This window comes from Medicago sativa, chromosome 8 (assembly GCF_051527215.1).
Source record: "Medicago sativa cultivar Bolivia chromosome 8, Bolivia_mono, whole genome shotgun sequence".
NCBI classification, from domain to species: Eukaryota; Viridiplantae; Streptophyta; class Magnoliopsida; order Fabales; family Fabaceae; genus Medicago; species Medicago sativa.
In genome coordinates, this window is record NC_140756.1 from 56231492 (window position 1) to 56258387 (window position 26896).

The window sequence follows — 26896 nt, forward strand, 5'->3', positions numbered from 1 at the left end:
TGAATTCTCTCACCTTGGTTGGGGCCACTGGTTTACGTTAAGGGACCTTGAACTTGCAACCTATAGGTTTGCAAAAGACATTATTATTGGAGAAGGTGGTTATGGAGTTGTCTATCGAGGTCAACGTATCAACGGGAACCTTGTGGCCATTAAGAAACTCCTCAATAATTTGTAAGCTATTATTTCCTTAGTAGTTTATTGCAGCCTTTATTTTTTAGTTTTGAATTATGAACCAAGTTTTATAACGGTGTGATTTCCTGTTTCTAGAGCATCATGGTGCTTTCTACCTATTTGCTAATATCATACATTACTATGTTTGTTGCAGCAAAAGGTACCAAAAAACAAATAGTTTATGACAAGTTTTAAATTGAAGGTGTAGTCATGCCGCAATGCGAAAATAAGTTTCCATTAGTCTTATAGAATCATGGGGATATAAGGTTACCTATTATTGATCATGTTATATACATTCAATAGTCAAATTTTGTTTATATAAACTTTACATTGCCACCCTTATATTTGTGTCAACTTTTTCATCAATCTTGTGCACTATAGGTTGGATTACTGCCACGTGTACTTGTGAATGAAAAGGGTTTGAATTGTTTATATTGTAGAAGCTCTAATGAAAAGGGTTTTAGCAATTAAAGGAAGATTGCAAAGAAGCTCTAATTTATATTTTTGTTACATAATAATACTTATTATATGGAAGTGTGTGTGTTAATGAGAATTTTTAATTGGCAGACTACATTTGACACACCCAATGGAGATAACCCTATTGCCTTAGACCTTAGCTCAATGGCAAAAGGTGAGGCTTGGGTAAATGGACAAAGCATTGGCCGCTATTGGATTTTGTTTCTTGATTCCAAAGGCAATCCTTCACAATCATTGTGAGTTACTACTTATCATATGTTACTATATATATTTTCTACCTCATATATATTATAACTTAACATGGAAAAAAAAAAAAAGGAAGGACAAATTATGACAAGGACCCTTGAAATAAATTCAAAGGAGATGAGAAAGAAACTAGGAAGTTGTTAGTTATGTGATAATGTTAGTGTTTTTTCTTTTGAGTAAAATGTTAGTGATTTCATGATATATAAGGTTTTGATGTTTATGGTTCAGAAAATGTTGGATGCGGTGATTTGAAATAAGCAGGATTCGAAGTTATCATGATGTCCCATTTTTTTAAAATGGTTTTTGAAGAATTAGCAATTGATAGCAGAATTGAGGTTCTTAAATGTCTAATATTTTCCAGAAATTTGACCACTTGCTTGCCTTAATGGTAGAAAATACCTGCAGCCTAGAATTTTATATATCTTAGTGATTTGAGGAAGACTGATTTTCCGGAGTTGACATGAAGAAGTTGAAACTTGTGATGTTTATGTGTTATCTTTTTTGGAAATTGCTGAATTGACCGAACTATAGGTGTGTTTGATCAAGTTTTTCTTCGCTGCATTTCGGTGTTTGAGAGTGATTTGTACATTATAGGTTTTTAGTTTTGCATGAAGCAACTATACCCAAATTTATGTCCTGTTCGTTTTCAATCATTGTTTCTGGGTTATCTATATTGTTTGTTTTATCCCCTGCAGTGTGTTAGATCTTATCACGTACCTTCCCAGGTGTTACAAAGTACTTATGTGTGTTGAATTTCGACCTAAATATTTTATGGTAACATGAATTTGTTCTTGCTAGATTTCTTCATATTTTGGAAATCACTTGGCATTACCCGACTGGACACTAAAAGTTTGAGAAATATATTTTATCAAACTATATATTTCTTTATTATCATCATATCTATTTATTTACCCGACTGGACACTAAAAGTTTGATTCTTTGTTGGAAAGAGCTGCAAACTTGGTTGTCCCGAACTTTGGTGTGGATGCAACTAGCGATGTAACGTCTTCTGGTCCAGTTAAATTGGCAGATCTCCAGAGTATATTGAGCAACATTGGACCTGCTGCAGGTAATAAGTTACATTTAGAGAGATGTTCTCTTATTCCCTTTTAACTGTGTTGAGATCTGACCTATTACTTTTCTGATGATATGTTTGCAGATAGCATTCTTGGTCCTGACGAAGGTAATCACTTGGCATTGTATTCATTTCCTTGCTATCTATTAAGACTGTGTGATAGATATGTGTCACAGATAATATTGCAATTGCATCCGATTATATTCGAATTTCAATCTACTTTTACAACTTTCTCTGTACTCTAAAAATTAAAGCTGTCAACTTAATATTTAAAACAGTATCCCATGATGAGGGGCATTAGTGTGCAGTTTGACAGATTTAGGTTTTTAACATCATTTTATAAAAAATATTAGCAAAAGGCTGTTCACTCTACAGATTTTACATCATTTTATAACAATAATATTAGGAATTAGGAATAACAATAATATGAGAAGCATTTTTTTTTTTATATATTTATGACAGAAGCAGTTTTGAAGAAGAGCAATATAAATAAAAATTGGAGAGTTAAAACCCTTCATTTAAAAAAAAAAAAACTTCATTTTTCGTTGACTTGAGAGTTTTCCAACTTATAGTAACTGATATGTGACAAATTAAAGACATTAACTATTCTATTATTTCTTTTTTTTTTTGTGGTAAAATTGTATTAATTCATTTTTTTATTCTAGCAGTATCAATTAACAAAAAATTGCTAGAATAAGGGTATACAATTAGTGCAATTTAATTTTTGAAAATATTCTATTCAAAATTTGTTTTACTCCTATTTATGTTTTAGATTATTCATTCCATATTTACTCCTCAAAAGAGGAACAGGCAAATTGTCAAATACAACGTTAAACCGTGATTAGTTGGCCGTTTTTTGTAATGGGATCTTTTCTTGAGGAATAGAGATTTGAATAGTTTAATTAGCATATCATTAATTAGTTAGCATTAATTTAAAATGATCCTAGAAACTGCCACGTGTACTTGTGAATGAAAAGGGTTTGAATTGTTTATATTGTAGATACAAGTGTTTTTTTAAGATAAAATGAAATATATATTAAACTAACGACCTTTCACACCCACACAAATAGTGTTAGGTTAGTACTCAAATACAATTAAAATACAAAATAAATTTGTCACCATTGCTAGCTAGAAATCAATAAAACGTTCAAGCTAGTGACAAAAGTAAAACACTGAATGCGATTATTAGTCCATTAGTGATCAAAATCGAAAACTAAATTAGAATTTTATTTGCTAGTAACCACCTAAATTGTAAGAGCTTCACGTGTGTTAACAAGCTACTGCAAAGACAGTTGCTTTTGCCAGAAAATACAATTATTTATTTCCTTCCAAATAACCCAAACAACCGTAATCTAAACCACATGTAGAGAACACCAAATTTTTCTCGAATCACCAGCTAAATTTGCAAATTGTTTAAAATGGTTAGAAATAGGTAACTTGTCCGTCTTATAAACATTAAGCTAAAGACGAATATGAGCTCAAATGCTGTCATAAAACGCACAACCCACAAACATGTGATATGCGCTTTCGTCCTATGACAAAACCACTCGAACAAAGGCCTGAAGTATGTGGAATAATACCATGATGAATCAGCTTATCTTTCATCGATAGTCGGTTTAGTAATAGCCGTCACATAAGAAATGCGGCCTTCAATGACATTGTTTTGTTCCAAACAGTGTCATAATATACTATCAGCCTGCGCCATAGAGGAATGTAAATGACAGGCTTCCCAGATGGAGTACCCTCTGCGTGGATTGTGGCTCCAATCTTATTTGTCTTTCACACCATCATGCAAAAAAATGTTACACAACAAAATATTGCACTCCTGACTCCCTAATGTGCTCCTCCTCCTATGCCAACGACCTCCGCTGCGACATCCACCCATCTTCCCCTCACCCAAATCTAATGTACGCATCTCAGCCAACGTCACATTATAACAAATTGGTTCTCTGCTAAATCATACAACCGTCTAAACCTGTCAATCAAAACATCTCACTCTAACCATTGATCCATGATAATAGAAATGATTTGAGTTGTAATCTCTTTGTTTCTCTTCTCCAATCAATATAGATTTTTTTCTTCATCTAGTTAGTGTTGATTTTATTAATAGAAGTGTGGATTGCAACATAGTTGGTCAAACGATATTGGCTGGAGACATGTTTCGAAACAATAATTGTTAATTAAATGTTGATATTGTTCTTCTTACATGAGCCGAGATGCGGGTTATTATGTATTTTAAATATATTTTTTTATAAAAGAAATATAGTGGACACGTGGCTTGATCTGGGGGCGCAGGATTCATCTAAGGGACGAGATTGAGCCAAAGTTATGTAACGTTGGTGCTCTAAAGTCAGCAAATCCGGAGTTGTGGCATGGCCGAAAGTTGTTCCGCTCCGGCGAAGGCTGTTGTGGTTAGGGTGAAACGAAAACCCTTTCATTCTCCACTCGATGCTTCCTGTAAGTTACATAATAAATAACTCTCCTTTCTTCTTCTTCTTCTTCTTCTTCTTCTTCTTCTTCTTCTTCTTCTTCTTCTTCTTCTTTTTCATTTGTCATTTCTCATTCTCATTCATTCTTGTTTTTAGGGTTGGAAATCAACGAAAGGCCATTCAAGCGTCCTCTCTTGGATTTCGGAAACCTATCCATCTCTCAATCTCAATCTCAATCTTCTCAAAACGGTATTCTGTTCATTATTTGTGTTTTCTGAGATTTTGGTAGCTGTAGATTTTGGAATACATCACAATAGCACTCCCTCCATTTCATTATAAATGTCACATTTGCAAAATATATTTATCCCAAAATGAGTTTCATTTTCAGTTGTCAATGTAATATTAATTACCTTTTTATCAATTGAATCCTCTAATTAATACTCGGTGCCTCGTTCACAAGTCATTATCCTCCATTTTGCATTTATGATAATGATGAATACACCATTGCTTTAAAAAGATTAATTTGATCAAATTGTTTTCTTTCTTTAATTTTTAACTTCTTAATAGAGGAAAGAACCTAGTCTATTTAACTATGGTCTAGCAATAGGTTAGCACACCACCTATGTAACTGATTCAACCGACTAACTCACACCAGTCAGTCACTGCGAACTGCCAAGGTGTAATTGGCAGTAGCCAGTCATAGGATACATCTCTATAAATCAAATGATTCCACATTGTAAAGTGTAATCACAATTCATAATCAAGGGAATTCAGTATAGAAACTCTGCAATTCTCTTTAGATTCTTTCTATGAACTCAGTTACTCTATAATTCTAAAATCGTATTTTGTGATATAAGCTAGTACGATACTCTTAATGAGGCATAGGAAGTAAATTTATATAATAAGTTCTCTTGCAGCAAAGTTTTAAGTCTCATTCTTTCTCGCAGTCTTCTGCTAAAGATGCTCGTTTTGAACAAATATGGAAGAGCGGGAAAGTAAAGAAGGTGACAGCTGATGAAAATGTGTTACAAGAAATATGCCAGTTTTATGACATTGTTCGTGTTGATTCTGAAGAGAACATCAAGGAGGTGCAACAGGAGTAAGTATTTTCATCAAAGTTTGTTTGTCTTTTTACATGGACAACACCATGATTATTAGCAACTAGAGTAAGTATTTATATAGTAAATAATAATAACAAAACAAAGTCATGAGATCTTTTTTGTTAATTATTGAAGATATTTTCATTAATTCAAATTTTAAATAAATAACCCTCTTTTCATCGATCCTTCAAGCTCACACACGCCCATGCAATTCAGATTATGAAACTGACGACTCAAATGGTATTTTCCTGTGCCTATTCTCATCTTTACTCTTAATGTAGATCACTATTGACTGGAAACTCGTTTACACTTGTCAATTGTAGCTGAAGAAAATCCAATGAATGATTATCCGGACGAGATTTCGGAAGATGAAGAAGGTTCTGAGTGTGAATCAGAAGAAAGCAAGCATAGCGGATCTAGTAATGAATTGTCAGATAATGATGAGGATGTGGATGATGAACTTCGTCGTTTTGCTAAAGGTCTCACTTCTGATCCATTGTATGATGAGGATTTTGATGATTATGAAGGTCAAGGTGTAGGCTTTGACAATGATGAGGATGAAGATGTGGGTAATGAACATTGAAGGTGGTCTTACCGGTGAAGCCATCTGGGTATTCATAAATTCGTGCAGAAAAATGTTTTTCCTTTTCCGGTATTTAGCTGACATTGTTTAGCATCGCGTAGTTTGTTGACTTGAACGAGTAATGGGTATTCACAAAAATCACCTTCATTTTGTTCTTCTTCTTCTTCAAAGTGTGTGGATATGATAGGATATTCTGGGTTCCTAACAGGATATTACTGTGTAAAGAAAACTAGGATATTACTCCCTCCAATCTCGTCGTATATAAAAATCAGGTTAAAATGTTAAATATTGTTTTTATATTCACTTAATTTTCATTTATTATTCACACGAGCGTATATACCAGGATTTGTCCGGGTTAGATTATATACATATGGTGTTCACATCCTTTTTGTTACCGGTTCCTGTCCAGTTTGGGTGAGTTCTGATCTGCTTCAGATCTACTTGGTTGAGGTAAGGTGGTGGCGGTTTTGATGGTGAGGATTGGTGTCCAGGTTGTGTGAGGCCGGCTGTGGTCGTGGATCTGTCAAAGGTTCCGTTTGGAGGTCTCTTGTGAGGTGGTGGTGGAGACATGTGGTGGTGGGAGGTGGTCCGGATTTGTGTTGGTGTCTGTATGTTTTGTGATGTTGGAGGCTATTCCTGTTGGTTTGGTGGCGCGAGACCTGCCGTTTTCGGTGGTGCTATTCATGGCTGTTTGGTGGTTGTAAGGTGGTGCTGGCGTTTGGTTTTTTGTTATTTGTTTTTTGTTCTGTTGCTGTTTATGTTGGGAAGTTGTGGTTAGCTGGTGGTATTCTCTGGTCCTGTCTCTCTGTGCGTGTTTTTGATTAGATACATGTATTGGATTCATTTAGACTTTTTCCGATTGGAGGTGGATGGTGGTTTGATGGTTGTTTATTCCGATGGACGCCTTCCCATATGTCACCGGCGGCCGACTATATTCGATCTGGATAGATGTTTTAATTGATGCAGGTTTCTAGGTGAGACGGTTTGGCGGGGTAGTTTTTATGGTGGTGGTGGTGGTGGTTCAGTTGAGATTAAAGTGGTGGTTTGGGTTGAGATGGTGGTGGTGGCGGTGGTTCGGTTTTGCGTGGGTGTAGGTAGGGGTTGTCTTGGTGTGGTTTGGATGGGTGGTCATGTATCTGGTGTCAAAACGCTCTGCTGATGGGAGCTTTATCAGGGTGTGGTTGGTGTCGCTTGGTTAGGAGATGGTTTTTGTTTTGTGTTCAGGTGTTCCGCTTATATACGGCACATTTTTTTTTAGGTGGTGACATCTTTTATAGGTGTCGTGTTGTTGTAACTGTTGTTAGGTGATTCATCTTTTTAGCACACCTTGTGCGGGGTGAATCACTTTGCTTTTGAGTAATATATTCCATTTTGATTTTTAAAAAAAAAATACATATGGTGTTGTGCCCAAATAAGACTCGTTCATACATATAGATATATATGGACACAGATGCATTATCACTGTCCACGTGCAAGCATACTGTAGTTTAATTTAAGTGTATCTACCCACGTGGAAACAAACCTTGAGTAGCTTTGTATTTAACTAGTACTAGTATGTATCCCGTGCGGATGCACGGTTACATTTATCTTATCGTAATTAAACAAAATTGTTCAATTTACATCACAAGAATTAATTTTTAATTTACTAATGTCCATAATTAGATGTTGGATTAATTTTTCCATTTTGTTTGAATTTTAGCCAAATGACTCTAATTCCTTATCCCTATAAAAAAAAGTTAACTATAAAAGTTGTGCTCCATCAGGCAGAATTGTGAAATTGAATGGGTATGATTTGATACAACAAATCAAATAGAAATTTGTTTTAGTTATAGAGCGTGTCTAATAACATTTGACCTATCTGTATGCTACATGTATACATATTTTGCGACTTATTTTGTCATTACATATGTATTGTTCACATAACATTTGAGTAACTTGTAATTCGTCTTTAGTCCATAAGACATTGTATGTCATTCCTTTTTATGATTATAAATTCTTGTTTTTTAAGTTGTCAACTACGAATATAACAATTCCACACCTCTTTTTTTAAACCATATAATCAACTTTTCACCGACTCTCAAGGTTAAGTTTGATTATAACATCTCCAACACCTAATTTTCATGACTATCTCTCTCTTTTGAGGCGTCATTTACAACCTAATTTCTTGTCCTTTGTCATACCAAAAAGAGTGATTTAGAGTCATTTTTTCCGACTCAAATTCAATTCCTCTAAATCATTTTTTCTCATTCTCTTTTAATTAAATAAGTGATTTTCACATACACTAGGCCTCTCTCTACATATATATTTTGTTGTCTTAGTGGAACATTGTTTTGTTTTTCTGTCTTTATGTGGCGTTGTTTTGCTTTCTTGTCTTATTAATGTGTTTGTTCGGTTAGAAAAAATAATGAAGTGAAAATGGAAATGAACCAGTTTTATAAAATAATATTGAATGAGTTTAAAAAAATGATTTCACTCATTAAGAGCACCTCCAATGGTCTTTTAAAAAAGAAAAAAAGGAGCACCCCCAATGATGAACTCTAATATTGGTTATTTTGTGAATCATAATGTGGCGCATCATTTTAAAGCAACTCACTCATTTTTTACTCCAATAGTAAACTCTTAAAAATTCACATTGGATCCCACAATTTCAATACATATATTGATATTTATTTATACATTCAATTTTACTTTTCAAAAGAAATCTATGTCAACTATCATTTTTTATATATTTACTTGTGTCATAAAGTGATGCACCTTCCAAAGCAACATTGTTATCTAGTTGGTGGACTCTAACCATAAAAATATTTTTGACACTTTAATTTTTAAAAAATTGCGATTTTGGTACCCTAAAAAAAATAACAATGTTGCCCTTTATTTTTAGAGAAATATGCTATTTTGAACCTTTATCTATATGAAAATATGTTATTTTAGCCCTTTATCTTTAGGGAAATACACTTTTTCCCCCTTATCTTTACAAAATGGTGTTATTTTGACCCTCTGATTTAAGACACTTGGTGTCTTCTATGTAGTTTTGCAACATTTTGTAAAATAAAAGAGTAGAAAGAATTAAAAATGCATTTAAGCCTAAAAATATTGAAAAAGTTGAATTTCTTTTGTTACATGTTGGAGGACGGTCTCAAATAAGTTGCACCAAAGTTGCTCTAAGGGTATGTTTGGATCATCAAAGAAAGTGAGAGGAAAGATTGTAAGAGGAAAGATTGTTAAAGGAAAGAAAGTATGAGGAAAGTGAATGGAAAGTGAGATGATTTGTTAGGTTGTTTGATTGTAGTGAAAGTGAAAAGAAAGTGAAAGGAAAGAAAAGTTGTATATTTAGAAATTGTCATTAACACCCCTATATTAAAATGTTATATATTATTTATACATATAAATGGATTTTAATATTTTAAATGTAATATACATGTAAATATATTGATTATTAATTATATCAATGCAATAAGTGTCTAGCATAAAGACAAAAAGTTAAAAATTTCAACAGTATTGCGTGAGTAGTGTTATTTTGCAGGAAATGAAATAGGTCACGTGAAATTTTACAAAACGAAGGGCACTTTTGTCATTTTATCGGATTACAACTCCATTCCATACTTTCTTCTCATTTTTGGGCGGAAAGCTTTTTTACGTGGGACCCGCCTAAAACAATCTTTCCTTGGTGCTTGTCAGAGAAACCAAACGATGGAAGGAACATAATTTTAGAAACTTTCCGTCTTTATGCTTTCCATCCTGGCTCATTCCATGGAAACAAACAGGCCCTAAGTTTTTTTTTCAATAGGAAAAAAAGAAGAAATAGAAATATTAAAAGAAAATACTATAATAAACGGACAATGCAAGAGAGTTTAACTTTATCCTTTTTTTTCGTGTTAAAATATTAGTAACACTTCTTCCTGTAAGGGAGAGTGTGAAATTCCCATACCCAAGTCCCAGCCACCGTCACAATCTAGCCGTCCACCGCCACCGCCACCGCCAAACAAACGACATATTTTTAATCCTCTCTTTCTGCTCTACCAGTCTATCAGAATTATTTTAAAAAAAAAAAAATCTTAAAAATAGGTCATTTTTTATGAAACTTTCCGGCCACTGTAGCACTCCTTTTGCCACACCTCCATCACCACCACTAACTTCCTCTCTTCCTCTACAAAACCTACCCTTTTATTTCTCCGATTTGTCAAATTGAATTTTTGAACCACCACCTCGTGGTCACCACAAGACCAACCACGAAAAATGAGTACCATAATCTTGCTCTCTGACACAAACTCACTCCGCTAAGAGGTTTTGTTTTGATTTCTTACACACTCTCCGGCGTCCACTGTCCGGAGTTCAAACAGCTGTACTGGAAATTTTAATTGCCGCCTCTTCCTCTTTTATTGGTAGATATGATTTTTTTTTTGTTTCTGTTGTTACATTTTGTGACATTTTTTTTCCATCTTCTCATCATCAACATATTCATAATTATTTTTTATTGGTAAATGAAACTAAGATTTTCATGATAATTTTGTAGAACTTCATTTCCCTTTCTATGTCAGTTTATTCAGTTTTTGAGATTTGGAGATTTTCATGATGATTTTTGTTTCATTTTATGCTCTGTTTTGTTTATGTTTGCTCTTTGTTCTCAATTTTTAAACTCCAAATCTATCATTGATACATCTATGTGATATTTGGTTAAATCTCATTTCTGATTTTAACTTGCGTTTTGCAGGATTTATTGCAATTGTTGGTTATTTTGTGGTTGTTCCTGATTTCTTTGATGGTGAACCCTACAATCCTGAGCACCCTAATAAAAGCCTTTGCCTATTTGGATTGAAGATCATGAAACAGTTGGTTCGTATTTATCCCTACGTGATGGTTTTTGATTTTTTTTTCTTTGTTAAGTGAAAAATAAACAATTTTTTTATCTAATAAATTGAAATCATTTTTGGATGCTTATTTGAATTTTGATTTTGGAATGTGCATGATCCAGATGTCTTGTTTGTGTAATTTTTTTTTTTTATCACTTCAGCCATTGCCCTCCCACCTTTATAAATTGCCTCAAATTAAATGTACAAATGGTGTCATCCTCTGATGCATAACTACTGTTGTATTAATATAAGACAAAGGTTTTGAAGATGTAAAACTCATAATTGAAACCATATAAAGTAAAGATATTTCATCTATTGGGGGTGCTGGATTTTATTGGGGTGGTGAGTGTTGCTCATTCTACTTATCTAAATGAGGCATATTTAATGTTTGAAATGCAATTAAGCTGAAAATTGAACTCACATAATGTACTACATTTACTTCTTATTTTATGGTAGATGGTATGAAGGATCTAGAAGATGAAGATGGAGATGGCAGCCTAGATATTTTAAGTCAAGTATTTTCATTTGAGGTAACAATCATGTGTTATTTTCAATTATTTGCAGCTAAAAATATATATAGTTTTTGTTCAAAAGTATTTCTAAATTGTCTTCTGTGAAACTTTTGACAGGTTCGAAACACATAACTTTCCGACAATTAGAGAAAATTTCTCAAGCACTTTCTTCCTGGTGACCTAGAGCCAAATCAAATTGTTCAGAAATTACTTCATTGATATGACTTTCACATTCGCATCCCTTTCTTAAAATGGCAAGATGTCTTTCTTTATACTTTCTGTGCATATACATGGTCTGCTGTATTTTGCATATGTCTAATCTGATTGCATAGTTTGTGCCTGCATAAATAAATATTTGCATTGTTATAAAATTATAATGTAAATTATCATATTGCCTTCGTAGCTTCCTTTTACGCCCTAATTTTCATATATGATTAGAGCAAGTAATTTCATGTATGAAGTTTCCTTTTACGCCACTTCCTTTCTCAGATTCCAAATCCAACCAAAACAGTGGGAAGAGCAATTGATTTCATGGTAAAAGCTCCTCTAATCTTTCATGGATTTTAGAATAGAAATGATGAAACAAAAGTATGTAAGTTTTCCTTACTTTGAATAGACATCTGCAACCTTTTCCTTACTTTGTAAACCAAAATTGTGGACATATTCCAAGTCTATGTTTAAAGTATATTCCACTCAAGGCTAAGCTAACCCTCCAATGGAGATGTCATTGGCTCATTATGTTTCTACAGAGCTAGAACTTAATGCCTGGATCATAAACACAACAGCTTGAATATTGTAATATAAATAAAAATGGATCGTCAACACAACAACTTAATTACACAAATATGCACCTGTAATTGTTGTAGTGACTGACTACTTGGTGCTTAAACAAAAAAACATTCTTGATTAATCTAAATTTTCTTCTTTCTATATTGGACAGATTGCATAAAAAATATCTCTTTGAAGAAAGAGAAAAGGAAGGAGAAGAGATGAAAAGTTGGTACTTGAAATGGAAAGGAGAAACTCACCACAGATGCAGTTGTCAATGCTCAAAGCAAAGCTTCTTCTTCATGCATTTATTTGGCATCACCAAGGGACCAAAATCAAGTAAGAATCGTCTTGTGTATGACTACAAATTTGAGTAATGTTTTAGTGGGTATAAATCTTGAAATTAAGATGCATGGATCATCAATACAACATGTTGATTATAATTTATAAATTTCTTAAAAATCATAACTTCTTTTACTGCAAAACTTGCTAACCTTCATTTTGATTTGTGTAGGATTGCACATCTGGACAAAAGAAGAGCAAGAATTCACTGATGAGTGATAGATTAATCTTAGATTCTTATATGTAAAGAGAAAGAGAAAGAGAAAGAAAAAGAAAGGGGAAGTATGATCTTGCATTTATGCTTACCTTTGGATCAGCGAAGAAAAAATTGAGACATGGATGAGAAGAGAGAAAAATAATGCTTTAAAGAGAGTTAAGGATTGAGAAAAAGTGACTTTGATTTTTGGAATGGAATCGAGTTAAGAATCCACGCAGCAAATGGAGAAGAAGCCAATACAACATAGGCAATTTATAGAAGTTGAAGAGCAATGCAACTGAACAGAATTTGAAAGGGGAAAAAAATCAAATTCTTCATTGATTTGAAAGGACATGTGATTATAATTTTTGTAATAAAATATCAACTTCTTCCCTCAATACATTAACCCCCACATTTTTTGGCTTTCCAAAAGAAATACTATAGCAAAGTAAATGGGCGTCCAATCAGACTTTCCAACAAACAATTCAATTTTCTTTAATAACTCACAATATAAAACCAATAAAATTTATTCAAAAAGTCAAACCACTAAAAGTTGGGTTTCCACAGTGGTCGATTTTTTCCCCTCTTGATAAGATTATGGATTGAAGGAAGTACCCAGAATAAGTGATAGTATATATAGATAGAGATCGAAATAAAACATCAAATCTTACTCTATCTACTTCAATTAACATCAGCTTATACGTTAAAGAAGCAAGAACATGGATAACACCTCAAACTCGCAAACATCTGAACATAAAGAGGTTAAAGGTGTAATTGATGATGATGACCCAGAAACAGTTGTGGCCACCAATAGTAAGTCAAAGGAGGAATGCAAGTGTAAAGGCAAAGAGGATCAAAATCAAAAGACAAAAGGCCTGCCTCACCAACAAGTTCCACAGCCTGAAGATTTCTCAGCTGAAGCATTGGACAAAGAGCTTCCACCCACAGAAGCCTAAATTAGTCCTTTTGGCTTTTTCTTAAGTAGTACTTCGAAATTAATTGCACTTAATCATTTTAAGGTTCTCTAAATAATTATCATATATTTGGCTGTCTTAATGATAGGAATTAACTGCTTGTGATTGACATACCCCAGTTGTTTACTTTGTCTCTATCTACGAAGTCCTATTAATACTTCCTCCGTCCCGGAATAATTGACCCATTTTCTAAAAGAAGTGTCCCAAAATAACTGACTCATTTCAATTTTCAATACAACTTTCATCATTCCCAATACAATATAACACTAAATAATACTACTTTTATCATTTCCAATACAATATATTCCACTTTCCCCTTTATTTATACATTTTTCTTAATCTATGTGAAAAACCAAAATAGGTCAATTATACCGGGACGGAGGTAGTACTACATACGAAATTATTACCTTTTTGTATCATTGTTTGGTAAGTTTCTAGGAAAGAAAAAGTCACGAATAAAATTAAGTTTATTTAAATATACCTTTTAATTATCCCATTTACAGTATAATCCATTTAAGTAAGATCTGCAAATTTGAGCTTTTTAAATGGAAAAATAATACCCAACAAAAGTTAATCATCAACCAACTTTATATAAATATATTTTAAACATAAATCACTTTAATTAAATTCAACCAACTTCTAGCCAAAATAAATTTTAAATAATCAACTCATTTAAAATTAATTTTTATCACCACATATCAATTACATTGAATCTCGAATAATCCAAGTTGAATTGGAAGAACATATTTTCTATTCATGAAGTTCGAATTTGTGATTTTAATTGATGAAAATAAAGCTTATTGTCTATTGTTTTACATAGATATTACATTTCTTCCTAAAGTCAATTAGTTTATCCACCTGGTCGGAAGTATATTTATATCCACTAAGTTAATTGTTATTCTTTAAAAAAAAAAAGGTTAATTGTTATGGTACGAAACTTTCACATTAGGAATCTTTTTTGACAATCAACTTTCACATTAGGATTTAGTATCAATATATGTTTATCGAAGAAAAGGAAAGCATCGTGTGATGCATGCATTTAAATTTTCATAAATTAGCATTGAAGATAAGTGAAGTTGTTTATATATGCATTTAACTAGTGGCTTCGAGTAAAAGCATATTGCTAGACACTAGAGATGGTGAATTCCATATCGTGTGGAACCAAGAAAGAAACGGACCATGCATATATTTAATTTAATATTTTAAAGCTATGTTATTACATTGAGTAATGATATTTTGACATCCATTTGATGACAACTTTGTTGATAACCTTGTTTTTCTCACTTCTTATTGGTCAAAAACAATGAAGAGAGAAAAAGGAAGAGAGAGGATAACAACATCATGTGAGTAGGAGAGAGAAAGTTGTTCAAAAGTTGTCAAAAAGTGGTTGTCAAAATATCATTTCTCCATTACATTACATCTTTCTATTTTCTATCTGACGTCTACACCAAACTACTGTAGCAAGCAAATGATTGCAATTGTTGCCTTGACAATTGGATCATGATGTACTACGTGCTTTCTTACGTAGTGAAAAATAAAGCTAACTAGCAGTTGAATTAATATCTACTGTCATTCATTCCTTATTCGTCATCATCAACGTCACCTTTTGTTTGTGTCCAAGTGCTCCAACAGAATCCTAAATTAGTCATTTTGGCTCTTTCTTAAGTGGTACTTTCAAATTAAGCACTTAATCATTTTAAGGCTCTCTAAATAATTACTCCCTCCGTCCCACAATAGATGACCTAGTTGACAATGTATAATATTGACTTAACATACTTTGACCGTATTTTTCTACTAATATACAAAGATAAACATAATCATGTAAGATGTTGTTGGATTCGTCTCGATGAGTATTTTTAAAATATTAAATTTTCATAATTTTTTCTAATAGAGAATTAAAGATATTAAAGATAAAAAAATGTGCATTGATATATGTGTCAGAGTCAACTGTGTCAAGTAATATGGGACGGAGGGAGTATCATATATTTTGCTGACTTAATGAAATTTTTTATCTCATTAAATATATCAACTTTGTGTTTTATTCTCTCTAAAAAATTTCTGTTGTTAGTCCTCAAAAATTTTCATCTTCATGTTTGGTTCATCTTTTCAAGTAAACTCATATGTAAAATTCATATTTTTGAATAACATTTTGTTGAAAAATTTATAATATTATAAGAATCTTTCCCAAAAATAATTAGAATATTTTAACAAAACGTGAATTAAATATGCATTTTTATATTTTTTGCGGTTAAAAATTTATATTTAATTCATGTTTTGTTGAAAAATTCTATTTTTTTAAGAATTTTTTGCAAAATTTTACACAATTTCGTAAAATAATACAAATGTTTTATATAAATTGATCTAAAGATATGAATCAAAAGTGGTGTTTTAACCACTAAGCAATGCATCGATAATTTCACAACTTCAGTGGTAGCGTTTCACTCAAACATTTACATGTCTAGTTGAATCAATACAATAAAACAAAAACTACAACAAGAAATATTTGGTTAGTAGATAAATTGATAACATAAGCACCTAATTGACTCAAGAAATAAAAAACTGCAAATAATGTTCAAAATTTGAGGACATTACAAATTAACAGGGGAGATGGAAGCTATGAGAAGTATCTCTTAGATTATATTATATTTGTTATACTTATTGTATAGCTTGTAGGCTTAAGCAAGATCAAGAAAGACCCATATTTGATTGATTACTTGTAACACCCACGTCGTGGCTTTCGATATCCCGCTAGGTGGATACGAAAGGTTCCCGACCTAAGGGGAACGGTTTAAGCCGCAAGGGACCCCCACGACAATAGTAGGAACCGAAACACATCGGAATGAGAGGGATCCGGAGGCCGTGTAGGTATGGGACTACATGGTTGAAGGAAGGCTTATAAGAATTGTTAGGTACTACCCATATCAACAAGATGCATCTTCTTTTCGGGAGCTCAATCCATAGGAACTCCACAGTTAAGCGTGCTTGGCTTGGAGTAGTACTAGGATGGGTGACCTACCGGGAAGTTTCCCGGTAAGCATGTGAGTGAGGACAAAGCATGCTGAAAAGACTCGTGTTGGTTTGTGGGGTTAGTCGGCAGTCCTGTAAGCAGTCTGGGATGTTACATTACTGCTCTTCTTCGCACATTTTGCTCGCTTCCAACTGAAATACCGAACATACCCCTGTGTTAGTTAAGTAATGCAAGTGTTAAAATCTGCGCATCTTAAGTCATGCTGGAATTAACACTTGGGTGAGTTAACTCACGCTGGAAATTAACACTTGCGTGAGTTAACTCATACTGGAATTAACACTTTCGTGAGATAACTCACGCTGCGTGAGTTAACTAACGCATGGGTATTCAGAAAAGTTCAGTTGGACGCGAGCAAAACTTGATGGGAGAAGAGCAGAATTCTATTTGATTAGAGGAACCAAGAATGCCAAGACCATCTAACATTACTCGATGGATTTATAAGGAATGACACTCAATCATCAAATAAGAAAATTTTTGGGCTAGTTAGAGAAAATCAAGATATTTTATTGGGGAGAAAAGCTAGAGAATGCCAAGTCCTAATCCATGTTAGATATATACTCCTTTGTTTCTTATTATAACCCCTCGTATCAATTTCACATATATTAAAAAAAGTTGGTGGTGTAGTTAATGTGTCAATTATAAGTGTGAATATTTCAATGTTCTAGTGGATTAAACCAAGTCCCGACATATTTAAATGTAACGTTGATGCGTCCTTTTCTCAAGCTCGGAATCGGGTTGGCATTGGTGTGTGCATTAGAGATGATGAAGGTCGTTATGTTTTGGCCAAGACTGAATGGATGTCTTCGCTCCTTGATGTGGATTTGGGCGAGACTTTAGACTTTGGGCGAGTTTTGGTTCAACAAGAATTGGGCCACAATTTAGTGGATAATGTTCGTTGTATTGTGGACGAACTGGAAAATCGGGGCACGATTTTGACATGACCTATGCACTATTTAAGGCTTCGTTCTTCATGTTTTGAGTAGGCTTCAAGAGAGAGAAAACTTGGGAAGTCAAAGGAGGTAACGTTAGGGTTGAGAGTCTTTGACAAGGGTTCTCTTGGGTTGGTAAACATTTGCAAACACCTTGGGTGAGTTAAATCATTTAGTCTCTTGTACTTGGGAAGAGAGTGGGAAAATGGTAAAAATTAGGTTTTATTCTTGGAGAGTTTGTTAAAGCTAATTTCTTGTAACCCTTTTGTATCTTTGTAACGAACTTATTGATAATGGATTGGAGAGATCAATCTCTCCCCTAATAGTAGGTCATTGTTGGACCAAACTGGGTAAACATTTCTTGGTGTGTCTGTTTCTCTTCTCTCTTTATCTTTTGCTTGTGGTTTTATGTTTTACACTTGATTCCTAGATTAGATCTAGGTTGCATATTGTTATTGTTGCTGGAGATTACTTTGATATTGATTACTACTTTTCTTTTCTCTACACAACTAAGTTTATCTGTGTGATTTTGAATCTGAATTCACAACATGTTGTCATCTCATTTAATAAAATTATAAACACATGACTTATCATACTTCATTACATTGACAATATATATATAACACACCCTCTAACACACTTCTATAACACACTCCAATGATAATTAGCCACATAATCCATTTATTTCATTAATTTACCTATTAACCGGTTCGGCAGGTTTTGAGAAACATCTTTCTTTTGAAAATTTTCTGCACTATTCACACACAGAGAAAACAACTGCAACGCTCATCTCACTCTACAAACTCCATGGTTCTTTCCAATCTTTCAAACACAGAACCCATTTACGGTCCATTTCAAGTTGAAAGAGAAGATTCAAACTTATCCAAACTCATACGCAAACAAGTTGACCCATATCGAAACTTATTAATGGGAACCTTTTACTAGGTTTAATTTATCATATTTTTCATTCATCCCTAACCTTCAACTAAAACATGGCAGTGGTAAGCAAATGAGTGAAAATAAAGATTTAAACTTTGATGTTTGATTGAATGAAAAGTGTGAAGATTGAACTGTAAAAATGGGTTAATTAATTTTATTCAAAGTAAAAAGAATGTTTTTCCTGAATCATGTCTTCGATGGCAATTTTTAACAGGTTTCATTGTTGAACCCTTGAAATTGAAGAGATGGTGGGAGGTTGAAGTGCCCAAGAAGATGAACACTGAACAGTTTTTTTTTGTTAGTTAAATTCCAAAATTAAAAATAAGACTAAAATGTGTTTTTAGTCCTGCAAATATGGCTCATTTGGGTTTTGGTCCCTGCAAAATTTTTTTTTTTGAAAAACGTCCCTGCAAATTTTTTAGTTTTTTAAAATGGTCCCTGGACCCATTTTCTTGCTGATTTGTCTCATTTTTGCCTATGTGGCAGATGTTGACTGTATAATCTTATACATGTGGCATTTCATTATTTTTTAAACATTTATAAATTAATTAATAATAATTAAATTGTTTTTATTTATTTTTCAACCAAATGAAATTATCTCTTCAACCTTTTTTCAATCCAAACCCAGAATTTTTCAATCCTTTATCTTCTGCTTCCACCACACCAATCCAACCTTCAGCATTTCTTCTTCAAACCAAAACCAAATCAACATAGCAAAACTAACTAGCACAACAAAGCCAGAAGTTCATTAATAACTTCATCCCAAACAATATCCAGCTCTACCACCAACACGAATTCACCACCAACACCCACCGTCACACCACCACCACCACAACAACATACCATTCTTCCATGAATACCCAGGACACACCATTGAATAAAAATCATGCAGCACTTAACATCATCTAACGTCAGAACGGAGAACCCAACAACAAACACAATCAGCAAAACACTAGAAAAATTTAAAAAAACTTAGGTCTAACCTCAACACCATTGACAACAATAAAAATAACCTTCAAACACCCAGATCGGAAACATGAAAAGAGAAGGGTTTGGGTTTTGATTCAATTAGGGTTTGGGTTTTGAGAAATTGGGGACTTTCATGAGGGTTGGGTTTTGTTGAAAAGAAACGGGTTAAAAATTGAAGAGTATGTGCATTTATAGTGTGATAAAGGAGAATGAATGAAGAAAAAAGTGTGATTACAGTGCCACACTTTTGTCGGAAAAAAACTTCAATGGTGAAAAAGAAATACTGTGGAATTACTGAGAATTTGGGTGTTTATTTTGGGAGAAGAGAATTTGCTGTTATTGATATGTTACAAAGATGAAGAGAGTTTATAGGATGAGTTGAAGAAGAAAGGGAGTAAAATCAAGTTTTGAGGAAGAAAGGAAAACAAATGTGCTAGGATGGATCCAAGAAATTAGTCACATACTCTCTCTCCTTAATTGTTTTTTTTTTTTTTTTAAATTAATTACTTGATTCTTAAAAATATTTTTTAAATATATTAAATGACATAATTGACACATGGATGCCACATAGTTAAATTTGCACAAACCTGTAAATCATAACGAAAGTGGGTCCAGGGACTATTTTAAAAAACAAAAATTTTTGCAAGACATTTTTCAAAAGTTTTTTTTTTTTCAGGGACCAAAACCCAAACAAATCATATTTGCAGGGACCAAAAACATATTTTAGCCTAAAAATAAATATAATAAAAGGTTGAAACGGTAGCAAGTCATGGGAGTAAAATAAATGGACGATGTGGAGAATTATTATTGGAGTGTGTTAGATGATGTGTTAGAGAATGTGACCCTAGCATTTCTCTATAAATTAAGCCCATTAAAATTTAGTGTTAATTAAGTAAAAGATCCATATAATTATTCAAAAAAAAGTAAAAGATCCATATAAATATTCAGAATTTAGTTTTTAATCCATAGAAAAGTAAATCACACTTTTTAGTCCTTGTAAAAAATTTTGTCAGCATTTTTTTAATCCCTAAAAATGTTATAAAAACTAAAAAGTGTGATTTTTTTTGTAGGTACAAAAAATGAAATTCTTAATATTTATAGGATAAAATACTTAAGGGTTAATAGAGTTTTACTCCTATACTATAGGACACTTTTGGTTTTGTCCGCTGTAAATATATATTTTTTTAAATTCGGTCCTTGTAAATTTTTTTGGTTTTGGAATACCACCTATACCAGCTGACTGTGGATCTTCGTCGATGTGGCACGCTAAGTCACCTTTTTTTTATGAGGTGGCATGCTGACTGTATAATTAATTTTCTTACCGGTACACGTGGCATTTATGATTTTTTTTTAAATTAAAAGTTGTTAACAAATAAAAAAATGAAAACAATTCTAGAAACACTAAAAATTCAGGAATTGAAATATTTCGAAATTTTTTTAAAAAAGTTCAGATTTTTCTTTCGAAATTATAAAGGTCGTTTTTTTATTTTTATACAAAAAATAAAAATATTGGAAAATATTTTTCATAATTAAAAAAACAAAACATTAGATTCCCTCAAAAAAAAAACATTAGACAATATTTTTTGAAAACTTACAAAAAAATATAATCTTTTTCCAGAATTTCAATAGAAAAAGTTTAGATTTTTTTCGAAAATATTATTCCAGAATATTTAAAAAATCTTTTTCAAAATTAAAAAATTAGAAACAAAAAACATGAAGAAAAGAATTAAAGGCTTGTTATTCAACTGTATAACATGACTTATATACCGGTGTCAGCCAATATCAACATCCATTGTATTATGTTATTCATGCAGATTATATTTTCGAATAAAATAAAAATCTAGAAATTAATTTTCAATTTCAAAATAATTAGATAATATTATATTTTCAAAATTAATTATATGTCAGAATGCCACGTTATTAGAAAAAGGTGACTCAGCATGCCGCATCAGCGAAAATGTACAGTCAGCTGGTCTAGGGGTATTCCAATTTTTTTTTTTTTACAAGGAGCGAATCTAAAAATAAAAAAAATTACAGGGGCAAAACAAAAAGTGCCCTATATTACATGGGATAAAACTCTATTAACCCTTTACTTAATTAACCCTAAAATTGATATATTTTTTTAATATTAAAATTATTATAGTTTTGAATCATTTCGTTTATATTTAAGAAAAAAAGTTAGACAAAATTTTGAATATGGAAATGAAAATAGGAAATGTTATTGGGTCCACTCCACCACAGTCCACTGAATAACTATAAATAGTTAGAGTAAAGTGATCAAAGTGCATGCAGCATCGTTTCATTTCATTTCTAAGAATGGAAAGAAAAAAAAATCATTTGGATCCTATAATAAATAATGTATCATAGGCTACATTGACAGTCAGAATCGAGAATCATAGAGAACTTCAACAAAATTTAACCATAACACATTCCAAAACTAAGAAAAATAGAATCTAAGCCTCAGTAACAGGGTACTCAAACACAACATCTTTGCCTGAAAGCTTCCTGTAAAACTGCAGAAAATGTCTCCAGCTTGTATTCAGTATTGTTTCTCTCCTTTGGGTCCAAAAACACTTTCATGATCTTGGAAGTTGGAACTATCAATTCTCTATCTAGTACGTTTTCCAACAATCTCAGCAGGTAACACCACATCCTCGAATTCAGTAGGCTCGGCACACTTGTCTTTGCGGATTTTCTTCCTTGAAGTAAACATCTTCACAAGTCACAACTTAGCTCCGGCTGCTGAGTGCTTGCTGTTGTGACTGTATTCGCAGAGCAAGAAAACGCAGGTTAGATCTTTACTCTGAAGCATATGGGTACTCCAAACATGGAGAAGTACCGGTACGGGGTACGCACCCGTACCGGGTACGCGTATGGTTCTGGTAACTTAGTACCGAACTGTATCTATTTTTACTTAGTATTTCGTCGTAGCTCATTATGCTCGAGTCAAGACTATGCTTGGTTAAGATTTCAGGCAATGCAGATTACTACTTTGTCACATTCCTATGCACTCTCAATGAAATTCAATACAACATAGGTTTGCATTTAGTGAAATCTTATACAAACAGACAGCTAATCACCTGGTCCACTCTGAGTGCATGTCTAACACAATGGATTCGTGTTTGATGCAAAATTCTAGTGAAATAAAATGTATATGAAAGAATGTAGAAATAAGATATTTTAACTTAGCATCGGCAATGGAAGTCTTGTCTATCAGATATTTTAGGTTCAGGGCATCCACCATATTGTCAATTGACTACCAAAATAAGATGTAGAAACTGCAACAAAAGTGTGGTATGAAAATCCACACTTAGGATTTTGAACATGCAGAATCACACATGTTATGTAGATGGTATGCTTCTCTCAAGTGTCTATCAGCATTCTTACCAATTTGTCTTAACACATTTTTGCATCCAATACTGTTTAGAATATATTCCTTTTGAGTTACAAATAGTGGTAATAATATACCGGTTTCAAATTGAATGTACTTATTACTTATTGCTTCTTGATTTCATTGTGTTTGTTAATAGTTTGTAACTTCACATCAATAGTTTGTTAATTTCTTGATTTTTTAAATTCTTTGTAATTTCTTATTTCAGCTTTGCCATCTCTGTTCTGTGCAATTGGGTTTCGACGTCGTTCGCAGTTCTTCAGCTCTCATACTTCACTTTTCAAGGTAAAATTTATTCATTTGAACCTTTTTTATGGTCTAGAAAGCTCACTAGCTCTAGTATGGTTGTGACCCCAACCTGCAATGTTAGTTGATAAATTTTTGTTTCTGTTTTTATCAAAATACCAAACCTTAAATTCTTTTTGCAATACCTTTCATTTCCTATGATGCAATTTGATAGAACCCGTAAAATCTAACGATATTTCTCAATCCCCCCTTCTGCACTATACAATGTGCTTGAGACTGAGCATCAATCAAACAGCTTTGTAAACGTACTGGGCTTCCAATTGTGGTTAAGATTGTAACAATCTGACATTGGAAACACACTGGAGTTTTGTAGGATGACAACCATATACTTTGCATATTTAATTCTTATAAATATTTAATTCCAACAATCTCAGCAGGTAACACGACATCCTCAAGCATTGCCTCGTGGACAGCAGTGAGGGTACGGCTGCGTGGACGCTGAGCAGCAGAGCCTTTCTTTGGGGGCCTGACGATTCTCCTGGTGGCAATGAGGATTACATCCTTGCCACTGAATTTCTTCTCAAGCTCCCTAACGAGCCTGACATGAATTTTGCCTGAAAGCTTCCTGTAAACTGCAGAAAATGTCTATTCAGTATTGTTTCTCTCCTTTGGGTCCAAAAACACTTTCATGATCTTTCAGAATTTTGCGGAAACCCTTCCTCAATCTGTAAGGGACATGGATAACCACAGCCTTGCGGTTGCCAGAAACATCAACTTGGACTGCAGAATTGATGTATAAATCTTTCATTGAGCTCATTGTTGGTGTTTTCAAGATCAAACAGAGCCTGTCCAACTAACTCCTCGAATTCAGTAGGCTCGGCACCCTTGTCTTTGCTGGTTTTCTTCCTTGAAGTAAACATCTTCACAAGTCACAACTTAGCTCTGGCTGCTGAGTGCTTGCTGTTGTGACTGTATTCGCAGAGCGAGAAAACGCAGGTTAGATCTTTAGATCTTTAAAACGCAAGTCTCATTTTTCTTTCACGTTTCGATTTTCACTTCCTCCATTTGTCAAGTTTCAGGTTTGAAATTCATTTCTTCCGTTTATTCAATATATGTTTTGCTTTGCTTCATGCTCATAATCTCTGCCTAATAAGTTTCAGCTCTTTTCATAAAAACCATTTTCAGGTATGGAGAATCCCGACGCCAAAAGAATGAATGTGGATCATTTCTATGTTCTCATCAACTTTGTGATCCACTATATAGACAGAGCGGAAGACAGAGACGCATTTTCTAGGGTCTGTAAGGAATGCTGCAAGGCTGATAGAGAAACACGGAAGCATGTGACAATTTCAATGTGCTACTCCACCACTCCGCAACAACTACTCCAGAAATTTCCTAATTTGCAATCGTTGCAACTCAAAGGGAAACCTAGGGTTGACAAGTTTAGCCTGATACCCGCTAATTGGGGAGGGTCTGCTACTCAATGGGTTGACAACTTTCATAAATTTAAATGTTTGAAGGCAGTCCACTTCCGGAGGATGGTCGTCAGCGATGAAGACCTTTTAACACTTTCCAAACTGAAAGGAAATCTTATGTCTCTTAAGCTTGACAGGTGTTCTGGCTTTTCGACCAAAGGACTTCGCTATATTTGTCAGAATTGCAAGTAAGTAGTCATTTTTCTTATTTTTTGGATAATAAATAATAATTGAATAAAGATTTTAAGATTTATTGATAAGAAAATGTAGGCCTGTTAGTTTTGGTTAGGTTGCAGTCTGTTAAGAACATAATCATGGAAGTCTTTGTAACCTTTTGTCTTGTGCGAAAATTCAAATTTGATCTGGATGATGTATACAATCCTATATATACTATAGTATATTGATTAAAAATATACCCTATACTTTGATCCTTTTGTCGTTTCTTTTCATCTCTAGATTTTGAAGTCTCTCTTGTATAATTTGAGTTGGTCATCTCTATTTCTTACCGGATTGTTTTTTGTTGGATTTTTATTACACATGATTCAAATTTACTTAACTTCTAATCCTTGCACATGTAATTGCATATTATTGGAACTTTGAAGTAGGAACCTATGCTTTCTCTTTTAAATCAGTGGTTATTAAATTGTTAATGAATTTTTCTGTCTGGCAGGAATCTAAGAGTCTTGTTTATGGAGGGGAGCTCAATTGTTGAGAATAATGATGGTGGTGAATGGCTGAATGATCTTGTGGTAAATAACACGGTGCTCGAGACACTGAATTTTGCCTCAACTGATTTTGAAGAAATCAAGATTGAGAAGCTTGAACTTATAGCACAACACTGCCCCAACTTGAGCTCTGTGAAAATCACTGAAATTGAAGTCTGGGAGCTTAAGAACTTCTTTCGGCATGCATCTTCTCTTCAAGAATTTGCTGGAGGTATATATGATAGAGTAGATCCAACTGACTATGCTGATGTATCATTACCTCAGCAGTTAAGTCGACTGGGTTTAGGATTCATTAGAAGCGATCAATTGCCGAATATTGTGCTCCCTTCCACACTGAAAATGTTGGAACTTTACGATGTTGAGCTGAATACGGGGGATCATTGTACACTAATCCAAAGATGCCCCAACCTGGAAATCCTCGAGGTAAGATTTTAGAATTTTATCAAGTTAATTTTATCAAATTAATCGTACATATATATTGATTTGAATCTTTGGATGGACAAAAAAACATGAAACCGTAAAAAATAATAAACTACAATGATAGGGATAATTTAGAAGGGTAAAAATTATTTATTTTGAATAACCATTAGTACATTTTGAATATTTATAATGAACCATTATTCTTTTCCTCGTGGACAGTCAACGAATGCAATTGGAAATGAAGGATTAGCAGCACTTGGCCACTACTGTAAGAACCTGAAAAGGCTACGAATCCAACAACATGATGATGATAGAGGCACTGTTTCCTACACAGGACTAAATGACTTATCAGAAGGATGTTCAAAGCTTGAATACCTGTCTCTTTATGTATCCGATATCACAAATGAATCTCTGGCAGCAATCGGTGATCGCCTGAAAAACTTGTGTGACTTTCGCCTCACCTTATTAGACATCAAGGAGAACATAGATGATTTTCCGCTTGACAATGGAGTGAGAGCTTTGCTGAGTGGTTGTGACAAGCTTAGAAAGTTTGCTCTATATCTCAATATTGATGGCGGCTTAACTGATAATGGCCTACGGTACATAGCACAAAACAGTCCAAACGTGAGATGGATGCTCTTTGGGAATGTAGGTGAAACAGATGAAGGGCTCTTGGAATTCTCCAAAGGTTGTCCTAGTCTTCGAAAACTTGATATGAGAAAGTGTCTTCATTTCAGTGAGAGTGCACTAGCTGAGGCTGCAACCAACTTATTTGAAAAAGAAACTTTCAGGCATCTATGGGTACAAGGGTATAGAGAATCAGCTCCTGGAGGGAGCGATCTTTTAGCCATGAACCTACCCCATTCCAGTATCGAAATCACCCCTTATAGAATTGTTAATGGTAAAGTTCATCTGACTCATGTTCTTGCATATCGCTCCCTTGCTGTAGAGCGAACAGATATTCCGAATTTTGTGCAAACACCAACTTTTCAGGTGATGAGGGTGGGTGTTGGAAGATAGAGAAGTTTCTCCCATCCCTGTTTTTTGCCTT

At 33.6% G+C, this 26896-nt stretch overlaps 1 protein-coding gene, 1 long non-coding RNA gene and 2 pseudogenes across 14 annotated transcripts; 2 read left to right on the top strand and 2 right to left on the bottom strand.

Annotated features, from left to right (window-relative positions):
* Positions 1-77: 77 nt before the first annotated feature.
* LOC146899733 (26S proteasome regulatory subunit RPN13-like) lies at positions 78-13836 on the top strand. Of its 13 annotated transcripts, XM_085737487.1 has the most exons (9): positions 739-884; positions 1845-1963; positions 2054-2077; positions 4228-4426; positions 4555-4647; positions 5346-5497; positions 5691-5738; positions 5822-6109; positions 13445-13836. In XM_085737487.1, exons 6-8 carry the CDS (start codon positions 5413-5415, stop codon positions 6079-6081), a joined length of 393 nt encoding a protein of 130 aa, XP_085593613.1. In that variant the 5' UTR covers positions 739-884; positions 1845-1963; positions 2054-2077; positions 4228-4426; positions 4555-4647; positions 5346-5412; the 3' UTR covers positions 6082-6109; positions 13445-13836. The 13 variants fall into 13 exon arrangements, with proteins under 13 accessions (XP_085593615.1, XP_085593622.1, XP_085593618.1 ...); XM_085737489.1 differs by lacking the exons at positions 5691-5738; positions 13445-13836 and adding an exon at positions 78-171 and having other exon boundaries at positions 5822-6367; XM_085737496.1 differs by lacking the exons at positions 5691-5738; positions 13445-13836 and adding an exon at positions 78-171 and having other exon boundaries at positions 5822-6018.
* Positions 10792-14210, bottom strand: LOC146899734 (uncharacterized). Its single transcript, XR_015023376.1, has 6 exons — positions 14116-14210; positions 12860-13884; positions 12706-12735; positions 12295-12572; positions 12051-12208; positions 10792-11782 (listed from the first exon to the last, which is right to left on the bottom strand). It is a non-coding gene; the product is annotated as an uncharacterized LOC146899734 (long non-coding RNA).
* A 9420-nt stretch (positions 14211-23630) lies between these two features.
* LOC146899735 (small ribosomal subunit protein eS7z pseudogene) lies at positions 23631-24042 on the bottom strand (annotated as a pseudogene).
* Positions 24043-24412: 370 nt separating this feature from the next.
* Positions 24413-26865, top strand: LOC146899736 (coronatine-insensitive protein 1 pseudogene; annotated as a pseudogene).
* The last annotated feature ends 31 nt before the right edge of the window (positions 26866-26896 follow it).